Consider the following 27,934-nt stretch of genomic DNA (forward strand, 5'->3'; position numbering starts at 1 on the left):
TCAACCCCTCTCAAACTATCCTCTAGTTTCACTGATGCACGGTTGCCGAGTATTACAACCACCTCCCAGACTCAAAGCACCGCCAAAATACGCAGCCAAAACAAGCTAGACCGCAACACCGCAGAGATACGACTAAAACTAGAAAGATCAAAGAACCAAGCTTCGTCATAACAGAAAGAGCCACGAGAACGATTTACATCACAACAGGGCCATGAGAACGAAGATTTACATAAACCTCTACGCCAGCATCGCGGTCGATGTAGAAAGGGTGACCTATAGGCCCTACAGGACGGCCACCGCAGGGTAGTCGTCGTCGGCATCGGCGTCGGAGGCAGCATCCGCCTCTCGCAGCGCCCGCGCGATGGCCCTCACCGTCGCCGGGCCCGTCCTGCAGCACCCTCCCACGAGGGAGGCGCCCGCCTGCCTCCACTTGCCGACGCACGACACGAAGTCCGTCCCCGCCGCACCACCGCCAGCAGCAGCCGAGTCCTGCAACGCACGTACCAACGAACGGTCCGTGATGCAACGCAAACCGACATGATCGAGGACATTTATCTGCAGCTGTTGCCAAGAGACAGAGAACTCACCACCCACTCCTTGGTCTCGGCCACGTACGTCTCCCCGGTGTTGGGGTACACCACGATCGGCTTGCTCGCCACCTGCAAGTGTAGAACAAGTGCACACGATTAAGTTGGCAGTACACGTGAACTAGTAGTATGCAGCGTGAGACTCAGCCGCGCGTATTCACCACCTTGCTAATGGAGAGGACGAGTCCATGGATTAGCCTGGGAGCCGTGCAATTTATCCCGACGGCGGCCACCCTCCTGCAGGAGTCGGCGATGGCGGCGCACTCGGTGATGGGGTCACCGCTCGCCGCGTTAGCTCCGTCCTTGGAGGTGAAGGAGAACCAGGCGGGAATACTGATGTCGTTCTCCTCCAGCAGCTCAGCGTAAGCCTGCGGTTGTGCAGCAAGGAGTTGATCAGTTCATCACGGAGTGCTCACAGTTAGTGACTACAACTATTGAGCGTGCGTGCCTGTGCTTCCAGCTTATTTGGGATGGTCTCGAAGGCGATGAGATCCGGCCCTGCGTCCGCCAGCACCTGGAGCCGCCTCCTGTGGAAATTCTTCAGCGCTTCCTTGGTGACGGATCTGCCGTAGTCCCCGCTACGTGCACACATACATAAACATCAGTTAACTGATCGAATTAAATCATGTCCAGAAGAAGATGAATGGGCGGTGTCTGATGGGATTGATCGGTACGTGTACTCGGAGCCGTCCGCGAGGTACGCCCCGTAGCTCCCGACGGAGGCCGCCACCAGCACGGGCCGGCGCGCTCTGGACGCCACGCCGTCGTACTCATCGCGCGCGGCGTAGGGGCCTTTCGACCGGCCTTCCACGAATATGGCGCGCGCCTCCTGCGCGATCTGGACGCTCCGCCGGAGCAGCGCCTCGCCCTGCTCCCTCGACACGCCTCGTGACTGGAACCCCTGCAGCGTGGCCTGCCACCCCGCGCGCGCACGCAAGCACCGCGTCATCGTGCTGCAAGCAGAGCATTTGCTTGGACGGGGAACGGAGGAAACGTGGGCATGTACGTACCTGGTAGGAGGCCGTGGTTATGATGTTGGCGCCCGCGTCGAGGTAGTCGAGATGGACCTTGCGGATGAGGTGGGGAGCGGAGACGAGGCACCGGGCGCTCCAGAGCTCGTCCTGCAGGTCCGCGCCGTGCGCCTCCAGCTCCGTGCCCAGGGCCCCGTCGACCACCAACCACCCGCCCGCTTCCCGCAGCCACCGCCGCAGCGCGTCGTCGTGTCCGTCGCCGCGCCCCATGGCAGCCGGCCGATGTCGTTCAGCGCCTAGCTAGCACGCAAGCCGAGCACATATACGAGAACGCAGGATATCGACAAGGGGACAAGTTTGAGGGAGTAGTAGTGCGCCGAGATGAGATGACGATCGATCGCGGTGGAGTTTTTAAGACTGGGTCCGGACGGCCCTGGCGCCGCCTAGAGGTCTTGGGCTGCGGCACGTAGTATGCTGCAGCGGCGGCCGGGACAGCACGCGGCCACCGCTCAAAGCAGCCACGCCGATAGGCTGGAAGATACGTGTCGCTGTAACTGTTTCACGTCGTACATGCGCGCGGCCTGCGGTGTCGTAGCGCGCGTGCGCCGCGCGGTTCACCCAGCCGGCAGTCTAACAGCGTGGCCGGGAATGCGGCGGCTCAGCAGAATAGGCCTCGCGGTGTTTCTTTTCCCGCTTGCATGGGTACACGTGGGGTTGCAACGCACCTACGTTTCTGCACTGAATTAACGAAAATTGTTTTATTATTTTTGACAAAGTCAACACTGAGAACCATTTGATCTGGATATTGAGATTTGTGCAAATGCTACAAAGAGAAAGAATCTTTCTCAGACAGGTGTGAATGTTAACTGAAAAAATAGTTTTGTTTTTAGAATTATAGTCACTCTTAATGAACAGCTCCGGTCGGTCTGAAAAAAGTGCTGGCCTTGCAAGATCAGAGAGGAGATTGGCCTGTTTTTGCAAAAATTAGAACTACGAACCCTCTTTTTCTGTGGCAAAAACCTCTTTGAACTGAAAGAAGCATAACTAGCAATCTTCGACGATACCTGAAGTTTTACTTATTAATAGCTGTACAGGGTATTAGACCTGCTCCGTGTACAATGCAATACTGATCCAAGCAACATCCCTGATAGTTCATACAAAACAAAACTGCCTACAGTTACTCGTTTTCCTTTTGATTTTCCTTTTTCAGGTAAACTGCCTACTCTGCTCAGTGGGACATCCGAAATAGTGGTCGTTCTTTTCTCGCTAGCTGACCGCATCCTCCCCTATATTACAGAAATGCTATAGAAGTCAACATGTAGAATCCAGGAATGTATCACTGCAAGCACAAAGAAACATCTAGTTATTACAGTCCAAATATTGCAATCCCTCCGTCCCCAAAATAAGTGTCTTGGCTTTAGTTTAAATTTGCACTAAAGCCAGGACACTTCTTTTTGGGACGGAGAGAGTATCAATCTCTATAAAAATTGTTGTAGAATATATGACGGCCTAGAGGGAAAACTCACGTCATTGGACAAAGTTTGCTGATGGAACGTACCCACGTAACTTCCACGCGTTCAAGATTAGGTCAGTTTTCGCAAATGATGCATGTTGCTGCAGGTTCAGGAGTTTAATGCTTTCTGACAATCAACCTGTGTGCAACCCAAAAAACTTTATGAGGTGCACACTCATCCAGCAAAGTTTATTAACAAAAGAAATGTTAGATAATTAAGGAAGAGTGGGGAACTTGGCAAACTTAAGCAGACACTAATTAAAAATCAATAACAGCACAGGCAAAATAATAAGAACGGCTTGATGGCCAGAAAACACTAATTAGACTGCAGCATGTGGTTTCGAAATCGAACGGCATTCAAGCACCAGTATTAACTGGGTGGCACCAATGTTCCAGCAAGGAGATGCATTTGGATGAAATGCCCTATAATGCCCCCAGAGTGTCAATTATGAACTAAATAAAAGAATAAAATGTTGCAGAAGCAACGCTGATAAAAATATTTTAAATCAAAACCAAATAAAATGATCCGGAAATTAGAGAAATACCGAAGTTGAAGTCTTCGTCAGCTCCCTGATAGCCATCGTAGCATAAGATGATGTCGGTAGAGTAAAACTTAATTTTACGGCAAGCTCTGGTAACAGATCTGAGCTGCCAATAGATTCGGTCTCTGCTAGGATGGTTGCTCCAGAGGTGTCCAATGAATCATCATGTGACGCCCCTGTAGATAATAGTTCATTTACTTCAGATGGCTTGGCTTTGGATAGAACATCTAAGTCAGTCTCCACTAAGTGTATTTTGTCATCTGTGTAAGTCATGAGGTCCCTGCAGTATTAAGAGACGATTTAACTGAGAAGTACAAGGTATCCTGCAAAAGTGCAAGGAATGATTCAGTTGGCTCAAGCAAATGAACAGATTATTGGCCTAATTCTCACTTAATTGACAAAGGAGTGGCTATATTGCAATATGCTGATGATGGTACTATATTATTTATACAGGATGATCCGGACAGTGCTAGAAATCTCAAGTTGTTACTGTATCTCTTTGAGCAAATGTCAGGATTGAAAATCAATTTTCAGAAAAGTGAGATGCTGATGGTGTTACAGGATGATGAGAAAGGGCAAAGTATGCTGATCTTTTCAATTGTCAGTTGGGTTCTTGGCCTATTAAGTATTTGGGGTACCTGCTTGTGGGAGCAGATTGCATGTGGCTGACTGGAACTGAAGATAAGATTCATAAGAGGATGGGTGATTGGGAGGAACTGGACTGGTAATCATTCCTGTAGTTAAGATACCTCTGAAAATTAAGATATGGCTGTGGCTTATATGGCATAAGCATCTAAAGATAATATGATTAAGAGGAACTGACTGGTAATCCTTCCTGTAGTTTTTGCTCCGAGACGGAGAGTATCAATCATCTCTTTGGTTGTTCGGCAGCGAAATACATTTGGAGCATCTTGAGTAAATGCCTAGGGACCAAAACCAGGCATGGATGCTTTACCCAATACTTTTGGTGGATACCACGTTTTATTCCCAGCAGCAGAAATCTACAAATTGTGGGCCATTTGGAAGCTACGTCATAGGGCCTGCTTTGATCACAAGCTTGTTAGATCTCCAGCTGAATTCATTTGGTATGCCTATTCTTCTATGTGCTACTGAGCAGGTCTTCAAAATGCCAAGGAACAAGTGCTGCTGGAGCAAGCGGCGACTGCTTTCCAGGATGAGGCGCTGGCCATTCACAACAATGGTGGAGGAGAGAAAAGAACTCAGAGACTGCTGCTGAAAGATCAAGATCAAGATGATGATATGGATGAAGCGACTGAGCACGATGATGAAGCATGAAAAATAGGGGATCTTTGGAGGCCTGTCCTGTTGCTAGTATCGTTTGGAGAGTTGTAACAGTTAAAAAGTTGCTGGAGTGTTTGATTTTGGTGCTCGAGCTTGACAGGGCTGTTTGTGTTTCCCCCTCCTTTTGTTGTTTCGTTGTAAACTAGTTGGTGACGATGTTAGTAGGTCCATTTTGGTTGCTATGAAGTAGCAGCTTTCGTTATTCAACTTGTGGTTGCACATGGATGCTATTTTTTCTTGTTTTGTTCTGTTATCCCCTTTGATAATGGAACCCGATCCTAAATTGTATGGAAAAAAATCCTGCAAAAGAGAAACTGCATTGAAACATCTAGAACTAGAACTCACTGTACAGCAAACATAGTTAAACTTAACAAACCAAAACATAAACAAAGCAATTGATTGAACGAAACAGTAGAATTTTGTTTAAGTTGCACATACCATTCACAGTCAATAGGTCGTTGTAATACACGACGGTAACCTCCTTTCATGCTTGTAATCGAGAATTCCCTTACAATTGAAATTTGTGTCATCCAGCACAACGGTTAGTATGCAAAAAATGGATATTAAAATGATATATCAAAAAATGCATGAATATGAATAAGATAACACAGTAGCTATGCCAAAGATACAATATTAGTGACCAAATGCAATATTTAAACCCCTTTTTCCTTGGCCAGTGGTAGGCGCCGGTCGACCGGTCACACGTATGCCGTCCAATTCGCCAAGCGCCAACCGTTGGATCCCGCACACTGCATGTCGTCTTCCTGCCCTGCGTCTCAGATATGATCCAAAAGTCAACAGCAAAAATCCCCTTCACCCCAGCTCGTTTCTCCTCCACACCATGCCACATGGGAGGCCGTGGCTGTGCGGCGAATGCGCACCCACCCCACTCCCGCAACAGCTCGCCGTCGTCAGCTAGACGTCGGGCTCATCACTGCAGCTCCCCACCGGCCGCTACCCAGCAGTAGCAGCCTCGATGCTGGTTGCAGCAGTGAGGGTAGCCGATCCCAGCAAAACGGCTCGCTGTCAGAACACTGGAAGTCGCTGGTCCCAGCAAAAAATGACTCGCCGGTGGGTTCCAACTTCTGCTGCCAATGGTTGCAGCTCTGTCGCCAGCCGGTTCCAGCATCTAGTGCCACGATCCCACAATCGGGTGACTTTCATCTCCGGCACCGGCTGCTGCCGGTTGCAGCTCCCACGGCTGACAATCGTATCCCGGCCTCCGGTACCAGTTCCAGCATCCTAAGTCACCGGTGCTAGCAGTCGACGTCGCCGGTCGCAGCAGTCAACGTCATCGGCTGCAGCAGTTCAACGTCACTACCCTTAGTTGTAGCATCTGTTGCCGTCGGACACAGCATCTGTCACAGCCGGTCGCAGCGCCCACGACCACTGCCGTAGCACCGCTTCATACCTTGCACCGCAGCACCCCGGCACGCCCTGGCCACTACCCTGCTAAAACAGCGTTCTACCGCTCGCGGCGTGGCCAAGACGGCTCGTAGCTTTGCCGGTGGCGTCACAGCAGAACAACCCCCTCCCACCCCTTACAGCAGCGCACCCCCAGGCACAAGGCAGCGGTTGGCCGACCGGAGTTTGTCGGGAGGATGATTCTGCCAGGGCGATGAGAGGAAAGAGAAGGGGACTAGCTTGATGTGGGAGATAGCAGAGGTGAGAGAGAAAGAGAGAGGAAAGCTCGCGAAGAAGACGAGAATGAACGATAGAGATGGAGAAAGAATACGGAATGGCTCACATGGTTTCTCACAGAGATAAGGAGAGCGAGAGCGGTGGGTGGTGGGCCAGGGCTGACGCGTGGCTAGTGCGCGTGCCACCGGTGCGTGGCTCGGACGGACAGCCGGTTAGAAACGCTTCCCTTTTTCCTTTGGATGTGTTATATGAACACCCGCTTTATAGAGGCCCATTATGATCACAATTATCGTACAGAGCTATAAACTAGCTTCAGAAAGCAACATACATATATAGGAACAAACTAACTTACTTGACTCCATGGATGCTCTCTGTCAGGCTAATACCATCCTGGGACAAAAAGAAACAGATAGACATTAAATACACATTTAAAAAGAAATTATTTAAGGCTTGAAGCTATCTCTTTTCAGTAGTCTGACAAATAGGTTTGTGCTCCAATCTTACAGATAATATCTCTGTAAAAAGGGAGATATGTGTGTCTCATTTCAACAAAACAAACTTCATAAATCCAAACATAAGAAATTACTTAGCCTCCACCATTCTAGTATAGATACAAAGATCAACAAAACCAGCTAATAATAGAAAGCAACAAAGATCAAATGAAAATATACTAGATTGGCCTTGGACAAGAGTGATTGCATGCAGCTGTATTTATTGCCAAAACGAAAAGCTTGTGTTACCTACTAGCGTGATTGGTTGGCAATTTCACTCTGCAGCTTTTCAAGAAAAGCAAAGGGCATAATCGGAAGGCAGTAATTACACTAGATGCTTTGGTAGAAGCACATGCCATGTAAAATAGAAAATCAAATCAGAAATCATCGCCTACGAATCTCAAACGGAGGGAGTACTCAGGTAAGGTGCACAGAACACATGGGTAGCAATTAAAAATGTACTACAAAAAGAGGGAAACTAATCCAATATTACACATCTACGCCCTACAGTTTGGTAGCAAAAAATATGAAAAAGAAAAGCTTAAGAACTTAAGAGCACATTATTCGATAAAATTCACGGTAAAGATAGCATTACCTTGTTAGCTATTTCATGGTAAATCCCAGCAACTTCATTTCCAGGAAACAATGTTTCTGAGCTGCACATGGAAAAAGTAAGCATAACACTATGAATCAACTGTATAACAAAGAACATACAGCAAATGCTCATCACCCAGGCAAAGGAAGGACAACATCCTCGAGTGTGTACACTGCCTTCAATAAATCTTCAGAATCAGCTATCTACAAGAGAAGTGTATGAAAGGGAATTCCACACACAGCAGCTCTCATGCACAAGTTTTCACTCTGTTTGTGTGTAAATATAGTAAACCTTGACAGACTGGATCGTTTCTTCCGGAAGTGTTTCAGCAAATATGTCCATTTCAGATGCGTTGGTGTGGTCATCATTATTTTCTGAAGCATCTGTTACAGTTCCTTCTCCAGGGCATTCTTTTTTGTATACCAAGTCACCTTCTATGACCCCTGATAAACCTGTGATGTTTACCCATTAGCATATAAAGACAAAAGAAAGAAGAGGGGATGGAAGCTTTGAAAAATGAAAACAAACTTTCAACACCCTGAATAAGTATAGTGCAACAAAATGCATATTGGGTCACTAAATGCACCAAAAAATTAATATGGAGGAAGAGACTAGTGTGCCTTGCAATAATCAGATTTTGAATGAGTGATTGCATCTGATGGAGGAGCTAGGAAAAATATGAAGCCTGGGCAAGCCGCAAACTAAGCAAAACATTTACTGAAAAGGCTCGTGCCCCCATTTATAGATAAAGCAACAACCATACAACCCAAAGCATACAACTCGACACCACAACACACGCAAGACAGGATACAACAGTGCACAAGAACAGCTACACCACCCCAACCAACTACAAGCCAACAAAAGAATCTATACCTATGTAAAAAGACCCTAAGGGGCAGATCCAATTAATCTCGGCCATCAAATAAGGTCAATCCGACGACCCAGATTGCTCCAATGGTGAGCGCTCAACATGTTTAACGTGCAATTAATATCATACAAAATATCACCGTCAGCACTAATCGCATAATTAACACAAAAAATGATATCTTACCTATTATCTTTATGCAATTAATATACTGCCTAATATTAACGTGCATTGCACGTACGCATTTACTAGTACAATTAGAGCCTCGCTTCAAGCTATCGGAGTTCTCAATCATGACAGGCGTCACGAAGAGACGACGCTGCGCCCGACGAACCATGGACTCCAAGAGGGCGCCTTCAGGAAGGGAACGACACCGGAGCACCGCCGCCGCCCGATACAAAAGGATCATGGTTTTCACCCGGTGCTAACAAAAGGAGAGAACCGCGACCGGCGTCGTCATGAAGGGGACAGCACCCGCGGACGCCGCCGGTTTCGTCCTGGTCCAAGCCAGACAGGTATTACTCCCCGGCACGCTCTCCGCCTCTGAAACCACCCTCGATCGCCGAGCACCGGCCACCAGGCCGCGCGCACGGCTATGGCCGCCAATCCACACCTGAGCCATGCGCCCCGCCCATGAGCATCCCGGCTCCCACCACCAGGGTTGCCACCCCGGCATCCGAGACCACCCCTCCAATGCCACCACGGCATGAAGACGAGAACAACCGGGTAGAAGGCCGACCAGTAAACGGTAGAAGGCCCGTCCTTCCAACACTAAAACAAACCCATGGCCCGGCGATGGCCTAGCTGACCTGAAGCGAGAAGGGGATGGTCGGCAGCCGCCGGCTGCGCCGCAGCCACCCGGACACCCTCGAGGGCCAAGGCCGCCGACACGACACATCTGGCTCCTCCAAATCTCGGTGTCGACGAACCAGAAGGCCTCCTGCCTCCCTTCCCGGGTCGCCCTTGCCACCATCAGACGGTCAACGATGCATCACGCGATGAGCCTCCGACACCGAACTGTAGGTCACCACAAGCTGCTGCACCCAATCGTACGAGCAGAAGAGGGGTAGTCGACCACCCATGTTGTGCCACCACCCCCACTAGCCGAATCTAGCCATGTCGCCACCACGGGCAGAGAACTTCATCCCGACCCGAGGCGAGGACCACCATCACCTCGCTGTCCATCACGCTGCTGACCCGAAATCAATGGGGGTGCGAATGGTATGACAATCAGATATCCCGGCATGCTGGATAATGTCAAGCGCGTACTGCCGCTGAGAGAGAAAAAGAGAAGAAGAGGAGCGCGTGACAGAAACTCCAAGGAAGTGCGAGAGAGAACCAAGATCGGTCATGGCAAACTCTTGTCAAAGGGGTGGATGCAGTGAGAATGATATCATCTGCACAAAAAGGAGATAGGCAGTGTGTCCAGAGGATTTGTAGACAAATAAGGAGGCATCGCACTTAGAAGCGGTGAAACCAATGGTGGCGACGAACGTGGCGAAGCGAGTGAACTAGGCACACGAGCCTGTTTAAGGCCATAGAGAGATTTACGGAGCAGACAAACATGGGAAGGCGCAGCAGGATCCTCGACCCAAGGGCTACAAGCAGTAGACGGTCTCGACTAAATTCCCATGGAGAAAGGTGTTTTTGACATCTAGCCGATGAATAGGCCAAGAAGCGGAGATGGCAAGAGAAAGAACAACTCGAATAGTTCACAAAAAAAAGAACAACTCGAATAGTGCTGGGTTTGACAAGCGGGAAAGACTCGTCATAGTCGATGCCCTCAGTTTGAGAGAAACCATGAACCACCCATGAGGCTTTATAACGGGGAAGGGTTCCATCGAAATGATACTTGACGCGCAAAACCCACTTACCGTTGACCACACGTGCATGGGCAAGACGTGGGACAAGCGACCAAGTGTCGTTCTGAAGGAACGCCTCGTACTCGCCAGTCATGGCGCCGGCCCAATTAGGATCAGCAAGAGCAGCTCGGCAGGTACGTGGGAGAGGAGAGATCATGGGAGCGTCGACAAGAAGCTTGAGTTTTCGGGAGGGTAGATGGAAACCGGTCTTGGCACGATTAACGCATAGTGCGAGGGTTGTTAGGAGGTTGGTTAGCGACGGCGTGGGACGGTAAGGGTCGTGGAGGCGTGGTCGAACTAGAGGAGTCGGGATCAATCGTTGACGGGGCAGAAGAGGCGGTAGCAGGAGAAGACGTAGCAGTGGTAGCCGAAGCGGGCGAGGTGCGAGGGTCAGGTGTGGCGGCAGATAGATCGCCTGCCACGGCAGGTGGGTTTGGAGTGGTTGCAGGTGGGTTGGGAACGACTACCATGGTTAGGGTCGGGCATTTGAGCTGCCATGGCAGGGTTTCAGGAGGGAGGCAGGGCGGGCGATCTGGCTGCCATGGTAGGTAAAATCGGGATGAGCTGTCTATCAACGAGAGACAGGCCAGCAGGGAGATCAAGAAAGAGATCGCTGATGGTGAGGCTTAAGGAAGGATGGCTGGCGAAGGGGAACATGTTCTCATCGAAGATCACATGCCGAGAGATGTGTACGCAATGCATGGAGAGGTTAAAGGCAACAGTAGGCCTTTGTGATCACTGGGATAACCTAAGAAAAGGCAGACCATGGACCATGGTGCCAATTTGTGAGGTGCAGTAGTGGACGTGTTTGGAAAACATACACCCAAAAACCCTAAGATGATCATATGTAGGAGGTTGGGAGAAGAGAGCCATATGGGGGTGGATCGCAAGAGAGATTTGGTGGGACATAGGTTCAGAAGATCCGTAGCGACACCACGGGCGTCGGCCCAATAACGTGGCGGCATGCATGCCTGAGTAAGTAGTGTGCGCAGAACGACATTAGTTGAGCGGATGGCACGCTCAACGGTGCCATTTTGCGGGGATGTGTAGGGGCAAGAAAAGCGCATGATCGTGCCAAAAGGGAGCAAAAAGTCATGGTTGCTAGCATTGTCGAATTCCCTGTCGTTGTCACATTGAAACGTGCCAATGGTATGATGAAAATGAGTGTGAACAAGAGCATGAAAGGAACGGAAAATTGCATGCACATCGGATTTTAGTGTAAGAGGGAATGTCTGGACATGATGATGTCCAGAAGGCGATTAAAGAGAAGAAAGATTGCTTCAGACGCCTATACCTGGATAGGAGTGCAGACAACATAGAGAAGTACAAGATGGCGAAGAAGGCCGCAAAGCGAGCTGTTGGTGAAGCAAGGGGTCGGGCATATGAGGACCTCTACCAACGGTTAGGCACGAAGGAAGGTGAAAGGGACATCTATAAGATGGCCAAGATCCGAGAGAGGGAGACGAGGGATATTGGCCAAGTCAAATGCATCAAGGACGGAGCAGGCCAACTCTTGGTGAAGGACGAGGAGATTAAGCATAGATGGCGGGAGTACTTCGACAAGCTGTTCAATGGGGAGAATGAGAGTTCTACCATTGAACTGGACGACTCCTTTGATGAGACCAGCATGCGTTTTGTGCGGCGAATCCAGGAGTCTGAGGTGAAGGAGGCTTTAAAAAGGATGAAAGGAGGCAAGGCGATGGGCCCTGATTGTATCCCCATTGAGGTGTGGAAAGGTCTCAGGGACATAGCGATAGTATGGCTAACCAAGCTTTTCAACCTCATTTTTCGGGCAAACAAGATGCCAGAAGAATGGAGACGGAGTATATTAGTACCAATCTTCAAGAACAAGGGGGATGTTCAGAGTTGTACTAATTACCGTGGAATTAAGCTGATGAGCCATACAATGAAGCTATGGGAGAGAGTCATTGAGCACCGCTTAAGAAGAATGACAAGCATGACCAAAAATCAGTTTGGTTTCATGCCTGGGAGGTCGACCATGGAAGCCATGTTCTTGGTACGACAACTTATGGAGAGATATAGGGAGCAAAAGAAGGACTTGCATATGGTGTTCATTGACTTGGAGAAGGCCTATGATAAGATACCGCGGAATGTCATGTGGTGGGCCTTGGAGAAACACAAAGTCCCAGCAAAGTACATTACCCTCATCAAGGACATGTATGATAATGTTGTGACAAGTGTTCGAACAAGTGATGTCGACACCGATGACTTCCCGATTAAGATAGGACTACATCAGGGGTCAGCTTTGAGCCCTTATCTTTTTGCATTGGTGATGGATGAGGTCACAAGGGATATACAAGGAGATATCCCATGGTGTATGCTCTTTGCAAATGATGTGGTGCTAGTTGACGATAGTCGGACGGGGGTAAATAGGAAGTTAGAGTTATGGAGACAAACCTTGGAATCGAAAGGGTTTAGGCTTAGTAGAACTAAAACCGAGTACATGATGTGCGGTTTCAGTACTACTAGGTGTGAGGAGGAGGAGGTTAGCCTTGATGGCCGGGTGGTACCTCGGAAGGACACCTTTCGGTATTTGGGGTCAATGTTGCAGGAGGATGGGGGTATTGATGAAGATGTGAACCATCGAATCAAAGCCGGATGGATGAAGTGGCGCCAAGCTTCTGGCATTCTCTGTGACAAGAGAGTGCCACAAAAGCTAAAAGGCAAGTTCTACAGGACGGCGGTTCGACCCGCAATGTTGTATGGCGCGGAGTGTTGGCCGACTAAAAGGCGACATGTTCAACAGTTAGGTGTGGCGGAGATGCGTATGTTGAGATGGATGTGTGGCCACACGAGGAAGGATCGAGTCCGGAATGATGATATACGAGATAGAGTTGGGGTAGCACCAATTGAGGAGAAGCTTGTCCAACATCGTCTGAGATGGTTTGGGCATATTCAGCGCAGGCCTCCAGAAGCTCCAGTGCATAGCGGACGGCTAAAGCGTGCAGAGAATGTCAAGAGAGGGCGGGGTAGACCGAATTTGACATGGGAGGAGTCCGTTAAGAGAGACCTGAAGGATTGGAGTATCACCAAAGAGCTAGCTATGGACAGGGGTGCGTGGAAGCTTGCTATCCATGTGCCAGAGCCATGAGTTGGTTGCGAGATCTTATGGGTTTCACCTCTAGCCTACCCCAACTTGTTTGGGACTAAAGGCTTTGTTGTTGTTGTTTGTTGTTGTAGGGAATGTTTGTTGGTACTTAGTGCAATCGACAATGATCAAAGAGATGGGGGCAGTCCAAAGATCAGAATGCATGTGTTCAAACGCAGTATTAGTTGAACTACAGGAAGGAGAAAAAGGTAAGCAGACATGCTTGCCAAGTTGACAGGCATGGCAAGACTACCACAAGCTAAATCTTTGTTACATTGGGGAAATCTTTTATTGGAGTAGGTGGCAGCACCGGGGTGGCCAAGGCGGCGATGCCAAAGATCCGTGAGGTGAGAAATGGTGGCGGTGTGCGATGTCGGGAGTGTTGTTGGAGAAGATGGGATACAAGTCGCCGTCACTATTCCATTGGTGATGGTGGTGAAATCCTTCACAATTAAGCCAAACGGATCAAATTCAATTGCAAGATTATTATCAATGGTAAGACAGCGCACGATAAAAGATTCTTGACAATTTGAGGTGTAACTATAACGTTCTGGAGATATAAGGGCTGAGTGGGATTCGGGAGGTAAGCTGAGCCTATGCGAGTGACGTGCATAGATTGTCCGTTTCCAACATAAACAAGGGGATAATTCAAAATCGACGAGACCAGCAAGAACATACCTAGATCGGCAGCGAGGTGCATGGAGGCGCCGGAGTTCGCAAACCATCCCACTGTTGGAGTTCTAGAGCGACAGCTTGTGCAGTGCGCCCATCACCGCGGTGTGTTCACGACAGAGGTGTCCTGGGCAGGCGCGGAGGCCGAGTATCGCGTAGTCACCCATGCCCTTCAGGAGCTTCATCAGCCTGTCGACAAATCCATTGTTGTCTATTGTGATAATGTGCCTGCTGTCTACATGTCTGCTAACCCTGAGCAGCATCGTCGTACGAAGCACATCGAGATCGACATTCATTTTCTGCGCAACAAAGTCACGCTCGGGGAGATTCGACTTCTACATGTTCCATCCTCTTCGCAGTATGCTAATATTTTCATAAAGGGGTTGCCGACTGCGCTCTTTGCTGAATTTCGGTCCAGTCTCAACATTCGGCAAGCCCAAGATGACACATTGGGGGCCTGTTGGACTATATTTTAGCCCGAGCTATTCTCATGGAGCTACTATGGTCAAGCCTTATCTGTTGCATGCATGCGCCATGCAATGCGCCGCCTCACCCACGTAGATAGGATCGGCTGTATTCTGTTTGTACGTGCATTCCTATATCATGTACTCTCTACTTAATCACCCCATTGAGGAATACACTATGATGCATCATTACTCTTACTCTCTTTCTATCAAATTATCCCCAAGATATAGGCAATAACTAGATGTGCATGGGCAGGACGTGGGACAAGCGACCAAGTGCATTCTGAAGCAGCGCCTGGTACTCGTAAGTCATTGCACCGATCCAATTAGGATTAGCCAGAGCAGCTCGGTAGGTACACGGGAGAGGAGAGATGGTGGGAGCGTCCACAAACATGGGAAGTGTTAGACAATACTGTTAGCTCGAGCTATTCTCATGGAGCTACTCTGGTCAAGCCTTATCTGTTGCATGCATGCGCCATGCAATGTACCGCCTCACCCACGTAGATAGGATCGGCCAATATTTTGTCTGTATGTGTGTGTATGTGCATGCATTCCTCTCTCATGTACTCTATATTTAATCACCCCATTGAGGAGGAATACACTATGACGGATCATTACTTTTACTCTCTTTCTATCATGGTATCAGTTTGATCCATCTTCGTCGCTTCCGCTATGGCCTCGCAGGCCGTCGCGGCTTCCTTGCCTACATCCGCTCCCTCCATTCCAATGGCATCTACACCTCTTCCCACCCCCTCCCTTCCACCTTCCTCTCCACCCTTCACGGTGGTCATTGCCACTCTTCCCCTCCAGACCGCGCCACCCGTCGCAAGCTTTTACCCGACGCCGGCCCTAGCTCACGACACCCGCGTCAAGGGGCCAACATCGACCACCATGTGGGTGTGCGGTTGGACATGAAAGGCGCCAACTATTCGGTCTGGCGCGGCCTTATGTTGGAGACGATCGATAAGTATAACATCGCCGACCACATCTCTCCCGACTTCAACGGCCACCAAGGCAGCGCGGCATGGAAGATCACCAACAAAGCAGTCAAGAAGTGGTTCTATGGGACGATGACCACGGAGCTCGTCTGCTTCATCATCGATCGGGACGCCACCACCTTTGGGATCTGGTCATCTATTAAGGCCCTATTCCTTAACAATCGCCGCTCCCGGAGCGGCAATTCTACCTCAAAGTCCGAGCTGCATAGGATCCGACAGGGCGACTCTTCCGTCTTGATCTTTCGCGCCCGTCTCAAAACCGTCGTTGATGGGTTGTGAAACGTCGGCAAGCCGGTGGACGATGACGAGCTCATCATCCAACTTGTTCGCGACATCAACAAAGACCGGCACCAAATGACGGCGAAGATCATCGAGAAGTCCCCCACGCTCCTAGCATTTGACATCGTTGTGGTCATGTTCTTGCAGGACGATATGACTTCTGGCGCCGACTTCTCCGGCTCCCACGGCGCCCTCGCTGTCTACAACCGGCCACTTGTTCCCGCCCCGCCTCCAGGTGGCGTCTCGGGCAGCCACACCAGACCGCCTGGTCCGGGCTCCGGCAACGGCAAGCTCGGGTCTCCATCGCCTTATCAGGGCAACAACAAGCGTCGCCGTTTCACCAACAACAGCGGCTACCAGGGCGCCTCCAACTCCCCGCCCCCGTGGACTGGACACGTCTATGCCTTCGCGATGGGGTAGGCGTAGACGTGGCTAGTCCACGAAAGGTGGGGGCGAAGTTGGAGGCGCCCTGGTAGCCGTCGTTGTTGGTGAAACGACGATGCTTGTCATTGCCCTGATTCGGCGATGGAGACCCGAGCTCGCCGCCGCCGAAGCCCGGACCACGCGGCCTGGTGTGGTTGCCCGAGGCGCCACCAGGAGGCGGGGCGGGAACAGGTGGCCGGTTGTGGACGGTGAGGGCGCTGTAGGAGCCAGAGAAGTCGGCGCCGGAAGTCATCTCGTCCTACAAGAACATGCCCACATCGATATCAAATGCCAGGGGCGTGGTGGACTTCTCGATGATCTTCGCTGTCATCTGGTGCTGGTCTTTGTTGATGCGGCGAAGTTGGAGGACGAGCTCGTCATCGTCCACCGGCTTATCAATGTTCCGCAGCCAATCAACAGCAGCTTTGAGATGGGCGTTGAAGGTGGAGATGGAAGAGTCGCCCTAGCGGATCCCATGCAGCTCGGACTTGAGGTAGAACTGTCGGGAGCGATGATTGTTGAGGAACAGAGCCTCAATAGACAACCAGATCCCAAAGGCGGTGGCCTTCCGATCGATGATGAAGCCAACGAGCTCCGTGCTCATCGTCTCATAGAACCACTTCTTGACAGCTTTGTTGACCACGCGGCGCCGCCACGGTGGTCATTGAAGTCGGGAGAGCTGTGGTTGGCGACGTCGTACTAGTCGATCGTCTCCAACATAAGGTCGCGCTAGACCGAATACTTGCCGCCTTTCATGTCCAACCGCACATCTACATGGTGGCGGATGTTGGCCCCTCGACACGGATGGCATGAGCTAGGGCCGGCACGGGATAGAAGCTCGCGACAGGCGGCGCGGTCTGGAGGGGAAGAGCGGCAGTGACCACCGTCAAGGGTGGAGAGGACAGTGCATGGGAAGGTGTGGGAAGAGGCATAGATGCCATTGGAAAGGGGGGAGCGGGCGTAGGCGAGGAGGCCGCCGATGAGGAAGCTCCGGCGGCAACCTCAGAGGCCATAGCGGAAGCGACGGAGATGGATCAAACTGATACCATGATAGAAAGAGAGTAAGAGTAATGATGCATCATAGTGTATTCCTCCTCGATGGGGTGATTAAGTAGAGAGAGTACACGAGAGATAGAGAAGAATACACACGCGCGTACAAATAGAATACCAGCCGATCCTATCTACGTGGGTGAGGCGGCACATTGCATGGCGCGTGCATGCAACAGATAAGGCTTGACCAGAGTAGTTCCATGAGAATAGCTCAAGCTAACAGTAGTCTAACAACGAACTGAGCAAAACATTTGAGACCAGCAATGGCCTCATCAAGGGACACAAGCATCGGTTGATGTAGCAGCGCAACATGCCTGCTCTCATCTAGACCTTTTAGAAACTGCATCACCCGCCTGCGCTCAACCCATCTCCTGGCAATCTCCATGGACTCTACATGTGGAAGCTCAAGGGGGTCACACTAATCCAGATCCGCCCAAAGGTGATGCACCCAAAGGTGATGCAGCTCAGTCGCATACACCATCACGCTTTTGTCACCTTGACAAATAGCATGGATCTTGTCCTCAATTTGAGACACGAGCATCAGGTATCCCTTACCGGAATACCTCATGGATATCAGGCTTCACACAACAGAAGCATTCAGCGATTTCTCAAGAGACAATGCAATGACTAGAATCAGTGAGTTCAACATCCAAGCCAATATCAGTGAGTCAGTAACATTCCACTTCTATTCTGAGCTCAGCTTGTCAGCCGGTTCTCCAACCATTCCAAGTGTTAAGCTTCATGCACTAGCCAACGCAACCAAAAGTCCGAACTGGTGTAAAGAGTTAGGCAATCCACATATGTACTTCAACACCCCTCTCATGTGTGACGCGGGAAGTCAACACGTAAATTGACTCAGAGGTATGGCTCAATAGAGGCATATACGTGGACAAAGAGGGGGGCAGCAACAATTTTTGAATAAATTGCGAAAGCCGGGACTTGAACTCAAGACCTTAGGCTCTAATGCCATGTTAAGCTTCATGCACTAGCCAACGCAATCCACATATACACTTGTACATATGTAACTGTTTGATTTTTTTCTAATTTAAAAGTCTGTGAGGGCCTTTCCCACTGTCTTCAAGTTTCAAAAAAAAATCCACATATACACTTCAACACCCCCTCTCACGTGTGACACGGGAAGTCAACACGTGGATAGACTCAGAGGTATGACTCAAGGCCTATACGTGGACACAAAGGGGGGCAATAATTTTTTGGATAAATTGCGAATGCCAAGATTTGAACTCAAGACCTTGGGCTCTGATACTATGTTAAGCTTCATGCACTAGCCAGCGCAACCAAAAGTCCCAACTGATGGAAAGGGCTTGGCAGTCCACATATATACTTCAACACCAAGAACATGGCCCTTCTGTCCCTTTGTCTTCAAGATCAACAAGGCCCGCATCGACTCCTTAAATAAATTGGCATGAGCTCCGACTTGAATCCCTGACCAGCTTGAGGCACAACAGTTCCACCACCTGCAGGAGATGAACCCTCGGCAGCTTTTGCAGTCATGAGCTACACAAGTTGCTCCAGCACAGAAGTAATATCACTCCCCATGACAGCCTCCACCTCGTCTTTTCCTAGCTATGCCACCTCCAGTGTTGCCTCCTTCCTCTGCAATCAGCAGCCAGAACACCACCAGGATCACTCACTTCAGCTACTCACTTAGCTGTGAGAACCTCTGCTACATGCACCAGCACCAAGCTAGCCAGCAATACCAGCAGCAGCACAGGACCTCCTCTTTCTCCAATCAGCGGAATCAGCAGCAGCAACGAGCAGCTTCAGGAAGCAGCAGCCTCCAGGAACAGCACAATATACAGTCACACCACCAACAGCTCGAATGCACGGATACTTCAGTCGGCCAGCGAATCAGTATCGGATACCGTATCCGATACCGATACTCCTCCGATACGTATCCCTGGAGTATCCGAGAATAAATGATTTAAAACAATTGCGATACTGGAAGGATACTTTGCCAGTACGTTTTGGATACTTTTCCAGCCCAGATAAGAGCCCACTCAGCCCAGTTAAGAGGCAACCAGCAACCCTAGTGCCCCGGTGCCCCCCCATCCTTTCCCCTCACAACGTCTTTCCTCCCTCCCGTGCTCACACGAGGAGGCGGGTGTCGCCAGCGGCTGCTCACCCAGGTCCCAGGGCCAGTGGCGGCTAGCCGGCGACGAGCTGCTCCTCACCAACGTCCCCTCTCACGCAGCAGCCATGTATGTACACTTGTCTTCATTTGTCCTGCCCACACAAGCTCATGTCCTCTTCTTTCTTCTCTGATCTCTGAAGATCTCTTATTCTCATCTCCTCCAGATTGCTTTGAGTAGCTACAACGTATCCGTATTGGCACTTTTTTGAAATGGTGAATTTACGTATCCGTATTGGCCCGATACTAATACCCGTATCCGTATCGGTGCATTCGAGGCCAACAGCAAGCAGCGTAGCACTTCTTGCTGAAAAACACCCAGAATGTCAACAAAGCAGGAAATAGCTCCAGCAGCACAACACTTCAGCTCCTGCTCGTCATGTTCCAGTTCCAAATCGAGGAAGAGAGGAAGAGCTGCGCCTCCTCTTCCTCCTCTGCCGCACAACCACAACTCCTGCAGCCGCCGGTTCTCCTCCGTCGGCGTCGTGCAGCACCTGCGCAGCTCCGCCAGCTCCTCGCGCACAGTCGCCTCTCTTCGCCGCTGATTCCGCCTCGCCACGCCTCTACTGTAGCTCCTCCTGCAGCTGCCGTCGCCTTCCTCCCTCGCCCTCAGCGTCTGATACCATGTAGTTCGAGAGAGGGATGTGCCAGGCAGCTACTCGATCTGGTGTAAAGCGGCGCATGAGACCAAACATCGTTTGGCTCCTCTTCTAGGTCAGTGGCATGGCATGGGCCTGGGCCATATGGACTAGACTGGAACATGGGCTCACATACAACAACAAATGTCCCCATTGCTAAGCCAAGCTCAGGGACAATAGCCAAAAGAAATAAGAGAGCATTTGTTGTCAATATGTAAGCAAAAGGCAAGTCTGCTGCTGCTGCCACCAACAGTTCCAAGCCAATTATTTGCCATGCTGCAAAGAACGCCTGGAGATCTTGTAGATGAAAGTCTATTAGCACCATATGGATGCAACAGTAGGCAACATGGAAAGAATATGGATACTCATGTCGGATGGCTGGTCAGATAGAAGGGGCCGCCACTTGATTAACTTCCTTGTTAACAGTCTGGAGGGCCCTTTCTTCTTGGAGGCTTAATGCCTCAAGTAAATCACATGATGCTCAAATGATCGCTGGTTTGCTAGAGAAGAGAATTGAGAAAGCTGGGAAAGAAAATGTTGTCCAAATTGTCACCGATAATGGTGCTAACTACAAGGCAGTTGGCGACCTTCTAGAGTTGAGGATCCCTACACTATATTGGAGTCCGTGTGCATGTCATTGCTTGGACATAATGTTGGAAGATATAGGGAAGTTGAAGGCATTTAAGAAACCTATTGCACAGGCCAGACGTGTCACAACTTTCACAAATAGGCATGGGAGAATTCTTAGTCTAATGAGGAAGGCTTAGGCGGGCTAGATTTTTTAGACCCGCAGCCACACGTTTCACCACGGCCTTCCTCACACTTAAGAGTTTGGTCAAGCACAAGGTGACTTTGAGTCTATTTACTTGTCAAGCATGGGTTAGAAGCAAATTGGCGTAAACACGAGTGGGCTTGAATGTGTATTTGATCCTCCATATTTGGCATCAAAATACCTCTGAAATCATAATATTGTTGGGCCTAACCAAAAAGGTACTATCAACCACCATCTCATGGGCACCAACCGAGATTTGACATCTCGAACTAATTACATTGCATGCACAATATGTACATACTTTCTTTGCAAGATTTGTGAAAGCTCATTGTAATACTAAATAACTTTAACATAAGCTTCAACATATAAGTAATTCAGAACACTATTTTTCTATGCAACCCACGACATTAGTCGGAATACACCCATTTCCATGGACCACACTAAACAATTTAATCACGAAGCCCCATAATTGATCTACACAAAGCAAAGCTATTTGAGCCCCATCTAGTATGTCTAGGTCTAGCAAAACTAGTTTGTTGATGTGAATCTCATCCACTGCATATTTTACCGCTCTCAGGACTATCAAAAACATAATTAGGAAATTCTTCTGCCAATGCATCCACTTTTTGCAAAATACACTTGTTCTAATTCTAATCAAGGGGACATGCTCAAGAAAATCTTAGGAGGGAAACAAATAGCAAGGGAGGCAAAAACCAATTGCAAATGATGGGTAAGCAATAGACAAACAAAGCATAAGGGTTTCACCTACAACCTTTGTTGCATGGCATTAAATCACGTCTCATGTTTGAACCCCTGCCGAAGACGTGAATTTAATGCCATTCAACAAAGGTTGTAGCCTTGTAGGTGAAACCCACATGCTTTCTATGTCCATTGCATTGCCCAACATTTGCAATTGGTTGTTGTGTTTATTGCTAGTTGTTGCTCATATATTAATGAAATTTTCAGCTATCTCTATTTGATTGTGACCGCAACAAGTGATTCTTGCAAATGGATGGATGCACTGACCGAAGAATTCACTAATATGTTCAATATATGCTTGAGAGAGGTGAAATATCTAGTGGAAAGAGCTTGCATTGACAAACTAGTCTTGCTAGACCTAGATATACTAAATGTGGTTCACACCATATAACTTTGTTTCGTATAAATCAAATGTGGGCCTACGTGGATAAAAGTGCTTAGTGAGGTTAATGCAAATAGGTGTATGAAAACTCATCCCATTAGTTGTACAAAAAAAAGGAAGTGTTTTAAATTTGTTTTCACCATGAGTTCCAAGTTAATATTATTTTGCACTACAAATTAGGTTTCGCGGAGTTTTGCAAAGGCATGATCTTTTTGGCGAAGTCCAACAATATTATTATTCCAAAAGCATTCCGTTCCCAAATATGAAAGAAGAAATACTAGTTCATCAACTTTCCGCCAGTTTTCCTTATTAAATGGTCGTTTCCTCTTCTACATAATGGAAAAGCAAAGCTCTTGCCTGTTGCTAGAAGAAAAAGAAATGTTGATTAAAGGTCGCTAAAGAGGACTATCACTAATCTTCAACTTCGTCGTGTCATGATTTTCTTTGTCAATATTAACAAGATATGTGTTGAAATGAATTGTCGGTCTGGTGAAACAGCTCAAGAGGTACTTGTATGTTTCTCATGTGTTGATTTAAATAACTCTTTCTCTAAGTTTGATATAGAAAAGCTTGCCCATCTTGCGGCAATTTATCGTGCAGATTTCTCCAAAGCTTGTGAAGGTTAAAACTCTCCTACCGAAAGGCATGGTTTATAAGGCAGTAAAGCAACCTAAAGCGAGCACCACGCGCCCTGACGCTTAAGCGACGCCTAAGCGCCTAAAGCAGGCATATTTCTAAGGCACTGCCAGGGCGCCTTACCGCTTAAGTGTCTGAAGCAGGACGCTTTGTAAACAAGGCTGAAGCGTCTAAGAGGAGCTAGGAGTTGGTGCCTAGACTCTTGGATGAGGCACCAAGGGCCCTACTAGGACTTAGCGGCAACGATCGGAACTTTGGGAAAACTATGTGTGCAATTATCTCTACAACTTCTCTTTACTTTCCACTTTCTTGCAAATTTTTCTATTTGTAGATTCATAGTTAGGGTAACTTGATCACCTAAAGTGAATCTATTAAATTTACCAATTTTCAGATCTTGTGGGTTTCACCTCTAGCCTACCCCAACTTGTTTGGGACTAAAGGCTTTGTTGTTGTTGTTGTTGTTGTTGTTGTTGTTGTTGTACTATAATACTTTAAGTAACAGCAGAAAGTCTCCAGTAGTTGTCTCAAAATAATGAAACTAATCAGATCAAAACCTAGTGAGCCACAGAAGCACAAAATATACTGACCATACATTCCAGCTCTCATACTCGCAGCATGGTTCCATAGATAACTCTGGTAACTATGTACATACCTGTGTAGAATAGTCAACACCGCTTAATAAGTAGATGTAGATGTGTAGAACTTAAGACTTCATCGTAAGTAAGAAAAGAGCGGATATTCAAATCGGCTCCCAAGAGCATATGCTCCGGGGGTGATAAATGACAATCTTGATATACAAAAACTGAAAAAAAAAATACATTTACATGTCCATGTCCTATATATACATGAAACTTTTCATGAGGTAAAAGACTGGTTTTGTGGCCTGTGCCGAAAAACATATTTGGCGCTTAAAATTTGCCTTTTGAGAGCACCAGGTTTTCTTTTCTTTCTTTTTTTGTTAAGCAAAATATGTGTCATTTTTCATGAAACTTTGCAAGAAGATAGAAGCCATGAACATGTGTGTTATCAAAAAAAAACATATTGCTTTTATTATTTACATATTGTTTAAGTTTTTACAGTTTGTCCAGGAGCATGTGCTCACAGGAGCCAAAATGCTGCCACCCAGAAAAGAGTAACTACTTTGCAGGCATGGTGGATTCTCTAGGAAAAAACTCTACGGCCATCACAGATGCTGTATTCCAATTTAAGATCATAAGATACACTCAAAACTTAGATCGTGCAATAGAACATACATCAGTCTCAGTGTTCTAGGTATAGCCATTAGTGCTTGTAGATAGTTGCCAGGGTACTTCTTCAAACGCTGAAGCTGAAAATGACAGAAAGCACAAATATACGGGTTCCATTGTCAAATTAAAATGATAAAACAGAGAATCGGAAAGCTATATTCCCTGTTATAATTTATTTAGTACTCCCTCCATCCCAAAATAATTTAGCTTGAGACACTTATTTTGGGACGGAGGGAGTACTCCCTCCGATTCATAATAACTGTGGCAGTTTTTTAGTTCAAAACTGTGACACTTATTTTGGATCAGAGGGAGTAATTAATATATTTGAATCAAGAGATCAACGTAATAATTTCTAGTTTATAACCTCATCCAGAGTAAGTTGGTAAGTTTTCTCCATTTTGTAGTTACACTTTCATACAACATCTACTAAAATCAAGTCAATGTCAAATTCTGGGCACCAGATAGATAAATATATAAGCTTGCATTATCATTCTGTGACATCATCTTGCTTTCTGTTGGTCCATAGCATCACAAGTCCTCATATCACAGATTCAACATTGTGTGGGCACATCAATCTCACTTGCTACGGATAAATAGACTTTATAAGCACCAACAGAACATTACAACGATAACCAGCAAATGTGATAGGACAATAAAAATGCTCAGACGTACGATATATAATCCAAGAAAAGGAAGACAAAATACACTTACGATAGCCCTCTCTGCTATGAGACGCCGAGGAAAATTCCTAATTGCCACATCAATATCACCATGTTCCTTGTAATGTTCCCTCACCCCATTCATGTCATCACACTGTACGCAGCTAAGTTAAGCTGAACAAATCCGAGCACTACATATTAAAGTTTCTAGTTGTAAAACAGCAAAAATAATCAAGGATATCTCCTTCCCTTGGATCAAGAATCAAGCTAACAGCACTTCTCCACTCTCCTCTAAGCAAAGTAGCACCAACGAGATGAGTTGGTACTGAAGCACTACCAAAACGCTAGAAACACGATACAAATAAAATGTTTTACGTCAGAGACAGTGGCAAAAAAGCTTGAAGAGATAAAAGAAATAAGAGGGTATATTTCTTGTACCTGCAGACCGTAGTAATTGATAAACCCATTTTTTATCAATCCATCAACAGCTACCTTAATCATGTCTTCTGATTCTGCGATAACACTCCTGACAGATAACAGCAATGGAAAGCGTGAATTCTCTAATCACTCTGTAGTTGAAAATAAAAACAATAAGGTCATGACTGGAATCTAAGATCATAGTACACAACAAAGGCAACAAATTAAGCAATTCTTTGTAAATTGTAACCATCGTGAATTAGCGTAACATTGTGTCACGGCATATCCACGCGACTTGTGTTACAGCGTGTGTCACAGCACTGGCGGACCTCCCCGGTGGGCAGGGTATGGCGCCTGCCATACCTTAATTTTGAGCCAAAAAAAATTTATAACTAGTATGCATCAGTCGCTAGCAGAATAGGCTGCCTCGTCGTTGTTAATACGTGATGGGCCGACGGCCCGACGCAGCGAGCGACACTTCTGGCGAGCGGCAAGATGGGCCAACACCCAGCCAGGTTCGAGCGTCCACGCGAGGCAGCCAGCAGGTTCGAGCGTCCACGCGAGCGAGCAGAGACGCAACACACTCGACCACTCTGTTCTCTCCCCACGACGCCAACCCTAATCCCTAAGCTAGCGCTGCCAGCGGCGGCGGCGGCTGGCCAGGTCTCCAGGAGTGGGCGGGGCAGGCAACGGCGAGTGACGGCGGGGCAGCCAGTGGCAGGGCAGGCAACGGCGGCGCAGTCGGGGGCGCTAGAGGGCGGCGGCACCGCGGCAGCAAGCGGCGTCTCCAGCCAGGGCCTAGGCGCCTAGCAGCAGCAACAGCAGTCCGGCCATCCGGCCGTCCGGCCACTTCTGAGTCCGGCCGGCGCAGTCACGGCCAGATTGCCCGAAGATGGAAAGGAAGAGAAGGCAGTAGGAAATCCAAAGGAAAGGGGAGGAGGTGATTTCTCAATTTTCCTGAAAAATCTTAGTGAGACTTCGCCCCACCTTAAATTTTTTTCGTGGTCCGCCTCTGTGTCACAGCCTGTGTGACTGTGCACCATTTATATTGCAGAAGGTCAAACAAATTCATTATAGCATTGATGTATAGTGCCATCACAAAGAAAACATCCACCTTAAGGTAATTGTGAATCGGTTTCCCATGAGTTGACCAAGAACAAGGCCCTCCTTTACATAACTAGAAAAAGGTAATCAGTTACTGAATTGTCAATGACATAAATCAATGTTGTGCACAGGAGATGATACATATAACCACTTACTTAAAATCTCCAACTTTAATGCCAGTGAGTTTATTATTTAGAGCAGCCAACCTACTGGCATGTACCTTGAAAAGTGTTACCTGATGAGAAGAAAGAGAATTAAAAATCATGAACCCAAGAAAAACTAAAATACTTGTCTTTTGAAACTATATCATCCAATTTTCCTTCTGGCTGCAATAGTCAATAGCGTCAGCTTTTTTTCTGCGAAAAATATTATACTTTCCATTTTGACACCATGCTTGTTATATTGAATCACAACTCATATTGTCCAAATAAATAAATGAAAGAAATTCAAAAGGTTGATATGTGCATGAATTGAGAGCATAAATTACTGTGGAAAATAAGGACCTGCTGGGTTGTAATAGCACGTTTATCCTTTGTCCCTGCAATCCTAAAAGATCGTGGCTGTGGATAATACAGGTAATTTCAGAATATGTGAATACATTCAGCAACTCAAAAGGAGAAGTTGCAAATATTTTGATGAAAACAATGGCAAACAGGCACCTGAAGCCCTAACATTTTTCCTATAACTCTTAGTGCCTCCTGGGTGTCCTTGTTCTCTTTGTAGAGATGAAACCTGTAGCATGAATTACAACCTAAATGTGCAGTCCTATGCATCCTTATGCATAAATACTAAAATATCATAGATTAAAAATGATGGGATGATATGTAATGCCATCACCTGAGAAACTTCCCAAGATGATAAGGCCAGGTTACAGATCCTCTACTATCAAATGGCCTGTCATCTCTCCAGCCTGAAGGTTCAGAACTTCCTATGCCCGTCCTGTTCCTCCGACCACGTGGCCCTGACCTCAACCGCACCCTAATACACCTCTGGACCCCATCGCTGTGCTCAACCGTGTCCGTCACCAAGAAGATGAAGTTCCTCTTGAAGAAGTCATGCACCTCCTAGAAAATGTCGAATACTTGACAAGTTCACATCCAAGTTTCCACCATAACCAATTAACCACAATATCTGGAAAATCAAACCCACCAAGCGATGAGCCTTGTCGGCGTCAGGGGAGAGAATGATCGGTGAGACATCACTATCACCCTCTGAAACACTCGACAGAAATCCCCTCAACACCTCACAGTCGGCGTCACCGCAGAGCAGCCGAAACGATTCCAGTGCGCGCGGGAGGTCCGCTTCGGCCTCGTCATCCGTATCTGCACGCTGCGAATCCGCACCAAGCCGAAACGATGTCATCAGACTCCGGTTCCTGAATCCGGAAAACCGCAATGCGGGGGGGAGGCAACAGGGAGCTCGAGAGGCAAACCTCGTCGGGGAGGTCGAAGGAGGTGAGGCGGACGAGGGTGCCGTCGCGGGCGACCTCGTGGACGACGAAGTCGGAGTAGCGCTGCTTGAGGGCGCCGCGGAAGCCGGGGAGTGAGGAGGCGAACCGGGAGATGCCGACGTCGGGCTCGGCGAGGGGGGCGCGGCGCTGGGCGGGCGGCTGGGCCACGGCGCGGGCGCGGCTGGCGAGGGGGCGGGAAGGGGGTTTTGCGAAGGAGAGGGGGGAGAGGAGGGGGGTTAGGAAGTGGCGGCAGCTCATTCGGACGCGCAGTGGGAGGATGGCCGGCGGAGGGCGGTGGGGAGGTGATTCGGCCAGCCGCGCGCTCCGCCTCCGTTTCCGTAGGGGGTGGTTGGGATG

The 27,934-nt window shown here is 48.3% G+C and overlaps 2 protein-coding genes across 8 annotated transcripts; both read right to left on the reverse strand.

Moving 5' to 3' along the window:
* On the reverse strand, positions 1-2,892 carry LOC109740917 (homocysteine S-methyltransferase 4). The gene is made up of 6 exons (XM_020299978.4): positions 1,598-2,892; positions 1,262-1,500; positions 1,036-1,165; positions 752-955; positions 588-659; positions 1-489 (listed from the first exon to the last, which is right to left on the reverse strand). The coding sequence occupies exons 1-6, from the start codon at positions 1,826-1,828 to the stop codon at positions 283-285; spliced, it is 1,083 nt and encodes a 360-aa protein (XP_020155567.1). The 5' UTR covers positions 1,829-2,892; the 3' UTR covers positions 1-282.
* LOC109740888 (uncharacterized) lies at positions 2,612-27,934 on the reverse strand. Of its 7 annotated transcripts, none has more exons than XM_073510753.1 (20): positions 27,560-27,929; positions 27,277-27,456; positions 26,965-27,191; positions 26,787-26,859; positions 26,631-26,687; positions 26,283-26,362; positions 26,138-26,200; positions 25,045-25,132; positions 24,847-24,950; positions 24,659-24,761; positions 23,954-24,027; positions 23,288-23,352; positions 7,934-8,094; positions 7,778-7,845; positions 7,643-7,703; positions 6,909-6,946; positions 5,354-5,422; positions 3,617-3,893; positions 3,117-3,210; positions 2,612-2,897 (listed from the first exon to the last, which is right to left on the reverse strand). In XM_073510753.1, exons 1-19 carry the CDS (start codon positions 27,833-27,835, stop codon positions 3,181-3,183), a joined length of 2,094 nt encoding a protein of 697 aa, XP_073366854.1. In that variant the 5' UTR covers positions 27,836-27,929; the 3' UTR covers positions 2,612-2,897; positions 3,117-3,180. The 7 variants fall into 7 exon arrangements, with proteins under 7 accessions (XP_073366854.1, XP_073366853.1, XP_073366856.1 ...); XM_073510752.1 differs by having other exon boundaries at positions 3,085-3,210; XM_073510755.1 differs by lacking the exon at positions 5,354-5,422 and having other exon boundaries at positions 3,085-3,210; positions 27,560-27,930.

This window comes from Aegilops tauschii, chromosome 3 (genome assembly GCF_002575655.3).
Source record: "Aegilops tauschii subsp. strangulata cultivar AL8/78 chromosome 3, Aet v6.0, whole genome shotgun sequence".
Taxonomy (NCBI): domain Eukaryota; kingdom Viridiplantae; phylum Streptophyta; class Magnoliopsida; order Poales; family Poaceae; genus Aegilops; species Aegilops tauschii.